This window comes from Kryptolebias marmoratus, linkage group LG6 (assembly GCF_001649575.2).
Source record: "Kryptolebias marmoratus isolate JLee-2015 linkage group LG6, ASM164957v2, whole genome shotgun sequence".
Classification (NCBI taxonomy): domain Eukaryota; kingdom Metazoa; phylum Chordata; class Actinopteri; order Cyprinodontiformes; family Rivulidae; genus Kryptolebias; species Kryptolebias marmoratus.
This window is the reverse complement of record NC_051435.1, coordinates 12,701,007-12,704,867: the sequence shown is the minus strand read 5'-3', so window position 1 is coordinate 12,704,867 and position 3,861 is coordinate 12,701,007. Positions and strand designations below refer to the sequence as shown.

The 3,861-nt window shown below is 45.9% G+C and overlaps 1 protein-coding gene across 3 annotated transcripts in view; it reads left to right on the top strand.

Annotated features, from left to right (window-relative positions):
• The first annotated feature begins 1,658 nt into the window (after positions 1–1,658).
• The window catches only part of LOC108239762 (FERM, ARHGEF and pleckstrin domain-containing protein 1), a 49,012-nt gene continuing 46,809 nt past the window's right edge, over positions 1,659–3,861 (top strand). For all 3 annotated transcript variants that reach the window (XM_037976253.1, XM_017422684.3, XM_037976254.1), the window contains exon 1: positions 1,659–2,056. In XM_037976253.1, the coding sequence (XP_037832181.1) occupies positions 1,674–2,056 (383 nt within the window). In that variant the 5' untranslated portion in view covers positions 1,659–1,673. The remainder of the gene's footprint in view (positions 2,057–3,861) is intronic.

Genomic DNA, 3,861 nt, shown 5'->3' with positions numbered 1-3,861 from the left:
TTAAACATTTCACACATCTTGTGATCCTGTAATTTGCTGCAAACCAAAGCACCCTCCAGTGGATCCTGGGTAAAAATGCAAGACTGTGTTTTGTGTTTTTGTTTTTTTTCCAAAGAAGCATTTCTTTCCTGTTTCATTGCCACGACCTAAAATCAGGTTCATTAAATCATGAAAGGTTAATGAACAGACCAACACACACAACCACAACGAAACAATTCACAGACCATCCCCCACTCCCTTTCTGTCAGGGTGTCTGCTTCAGCCCAGCATGCAGACCTTTATTACATTCCTGCTTCATCACACACAATGAATTATTCCACTTTCTGAAGACGTAACCTTTGTGGATCCTAAATTGGATGTCCTTACTGACATGACTTCAGTTTGGATGTTTTAGTTTTGTTTTTGTATTTGAGATATCTGGAATGTTTTTCTTTTCTTTTGAGGGTATCTGAAATGAATCTTTGGATTAGTAACAATTAGACTTGATAAATAAATTTGAAATGTGAGTTTTAGTTTTCCAGAAACGACGACACAATGTCCTGTTCTGTCCATGCCCGCAATCACTTTATGCACTGAAAACTGAAACAGTAATGAAGCTGGTTTTACCTGCTTTTCTCTTGCTTTATCCTTCTGTTACCACCAAGTGTTCTGAAATGATTATTGACTGGGGAGGAAAATGGAAACTATGTCAATCGAACCAAGTAAATAGGCTTAAAGCGAGGTTTCCATTTATACTGAAAATTTGGAAAGGTCCAAGTCCAACAATCTCAACTGCAACATCCAACAAAGTCAGAACTATGATTTTAAAAAGTTAGAGATTCTCCACCAGCCCTGAGATAAAATCCAACATGGCTGCTTCATGCATGAAAAGTCATGACAGCTACAGTCATAAACTGGTTATTACCAGCACTGTCAGAATCCGTAATAATCTAGCATCATTTCACAATAAAATACCTTATAAATAATTTGTTATTGGTTATTCACAAGTTTGTAAACACTTTATAAAGCATCAGCAGTTCATCCATTGAAGCAGGTTCGCTATTTGGCGATATCAGGTGCTGTACTTTTTCAATTAAGTAACTTTATGGTCCAAAAAAAACTTTGTATCTACAAATGATCATAGTGCGTACATGTAAGTAACGTAAAGATTAAAAATAATATTTTAAATTAGGGAAAAATAGTTTAAAAGTGAGAATGGGGAGTGCCTGAGTTGCTTGGGAAGATGTGAGTTGTCTTTTTTATCTAATGCCCTCTAACTGCTTATTAAGTGTTTGCAGCTTAATCAATAGCTGCATTCAGTAATGTAACGTGGTAACAAAAAAAGAATCATGTTATTTATTTGCTTTTAATAAAATGTTTGTACTTTTATGTGTTCACGTTGTGTTTTGGTCCTGTTGGAAAGACCGACTTCTGTCAGTTTATGCGCTTCAAACTCTATTAGTGAACATGCCGCCGCAGTGTTTTAAATCCATACACTGCGGGGGAAATCCATTGTTATTGGCTTGTATTGCTCATGGTAGTTAGGCTGGTCACTGAGCACACAGATAAGTGAATCCCACTGGTTTTACGCAGCTGCAACGCGGTTAAATCGGGCGTGACGTCATTTCCTAGAGTAAAATTCCGGATTCCGAGGTAAATTGAACGCCGCATGAAGATAGCAGTAACGCTCGAAAATGAGTGACTTCCGTCGTTCCAGCCTCGGCCGCTGGGCGGAGCTGTTGCTCCTCCGTGCTCCTGCCGCTGCCGAGGGAAGGTGGAGGTGCCTCTGCACCTCCTTCATTGTCTGCGTGAGCCAACGGGAGAAGCTCCTCCGCCCGGTTCGGCGCAATAATCCCGTCTCCCCGCGGCTCGCTCGGTCAGTCGTACGCCATGGCGACCGCAGGAAGCCAGCTCCTGTCCGCCGCGCGTTGCGTCTGAAGCCCCGCAGGGATTCATTTATTTCCTCACTACGGCTGGACGTGGATGTTAAAAAAAGAAAAGAAAAAGGAATTTCCATTCAGCTGTGGGGGAACACTTTGCCGTGGATAAGCCCGAATTTACGGGAGAAGATTGAGGGGTAAGCGAGTCCTCCCACAGCCAGTCAGAGCTCTCAGAAGGGAAGTGATTCAACTTGTTTGAGGAGATTAGCGCTAAGTCCTGGGAGTATTTTCCCTGCCTTGTTGTTGTGTGACCCTGTTGGGGGGAAAAAAACTATCTCTGTGTGTGAAACCCTTCATTTGCAGCGTCCTGTCCTGCAGTCGGAGCGAGTTGCGTTGCACAAATATTCCTGCCGCAGCAGCCGCTCGGGTTTTGCTGCCGGAATCCGATTTTTTATTTATTTATTTATTTATTTTCCCCGGGGCTCTCCGTGGCATTTAAATGAGTAAGGAGCTCCACGCGCAGGGTGCGTTCATGTGTCCAGGTGAGTCCACGCACATCCAGCCTACCTGCTGCCGGTGTCCCGAGGATTACAGCAGCCCTGCTCTGTTAACCCACATTACATGCAAGACGTGTGAGGTCAGGCAGGAAAGAGGATTCCTCCTCCTCCCCTAAGAAGATAAAAAAAGAAAAAAGACTACACCATGCATGCAGTCAGGCTGCTATTCCTTTCACTTCATAAACACATGTCACAATAGTATGCCTGAGAACTTCAGCAGTCCCAGCCACACCCTGTGATAGGTATCTGTTGCTGAGCACAGAGGAAACTGAGCTTTCTTTCTGTTTTTTTTTTTTTTGTTTTGTTTTGTTTTCAGAGCCTTTCCTAGGTAGACAGCTGCCTCCGGCCGTCCAGCTGTCACTAAAGGTTTCCAGCTGTGCAGAGCCGTGGGCCCCTCCGAAGGCCCCCCCCCCCCACACACACAGAGGGGCCACTGTTGCAGAGCGGAGAGCAGCTCCACGCTGCACATGTGTGGGGAATTTCTAGTTCAAAGGCTGGGGTGGGTTTACCCCGACGAAACACCCCGGGGTCTGTGAACGTCCCCCCCTTTTTCTGGTGTTGTACGCCGGGGGTCACGCTCTGGCTCTGGGGCCAGGATCTGCACAACTGCTGCCTGTTCCATATCTCTGTGTGTGTGTGTGTGTGTGTGTGTGTGTGTTTGGACCCGAGGTGTGCGTCCAGAGCAGCACACCAACACTCATGACTGCCTGATTCATGATAGCTGATGCAAGGGGAGGGGAGGGGGGGCATGTGTTGGCTGAAATAATCACTGTCTACTCTTCCACTGGCCTCTGTTTCACTGCTGCTTTGTTTGAACAGTGTCCGGTTACGTGCCGTGCATGTGCAGGTCACACGAGACTCGACATGAGACGAGTTGCCAGTGATCGAGACAATAGGAGGTGAGGAGATGATGGCGTGAGGCTCGGATGTCAGAAAAGACCAGATTTGGCTTGAAAAATCTGCTTTTTAAAAAAATTTAAATTCACAAACCCATCGACAGCGTTTGGTCTGGATTTGCTCAGCCTGATGGAGAATTCAGCTGAGTTTTAGCTGGAGAAGACCAAAGTTTGCACCAGCTGATCTGCGATGATGATAAACACCCCTTTTTTTGTTTTTTTTTTATTGTAAATTTTACTCCCCTCACAGCTACAGATGTTGATGTGTGGCTTGAAACTTGCTCTCTGTCTGTTTTGAGCATCAGGCAGACCGAAGCTGGACGTTGCCCCTGGCCTATTTTCTTTCCCACATACTCTACATGATTACATTATCCACTGGTCTGAAATGGCTGATTCAGCGCTCAAGCTCAAACTTGGCAGCGGTCACTCACCTCTGCGCCGTACGGCCCGCCGCTTTGAACCGCCCGGTGAGGTCTCGGGATGAAATCAGGGTGCTGGAATGTGTGGTGACCGGATAATTGCGGGCCTTGAAGGGGAGGAGGGGGGGGG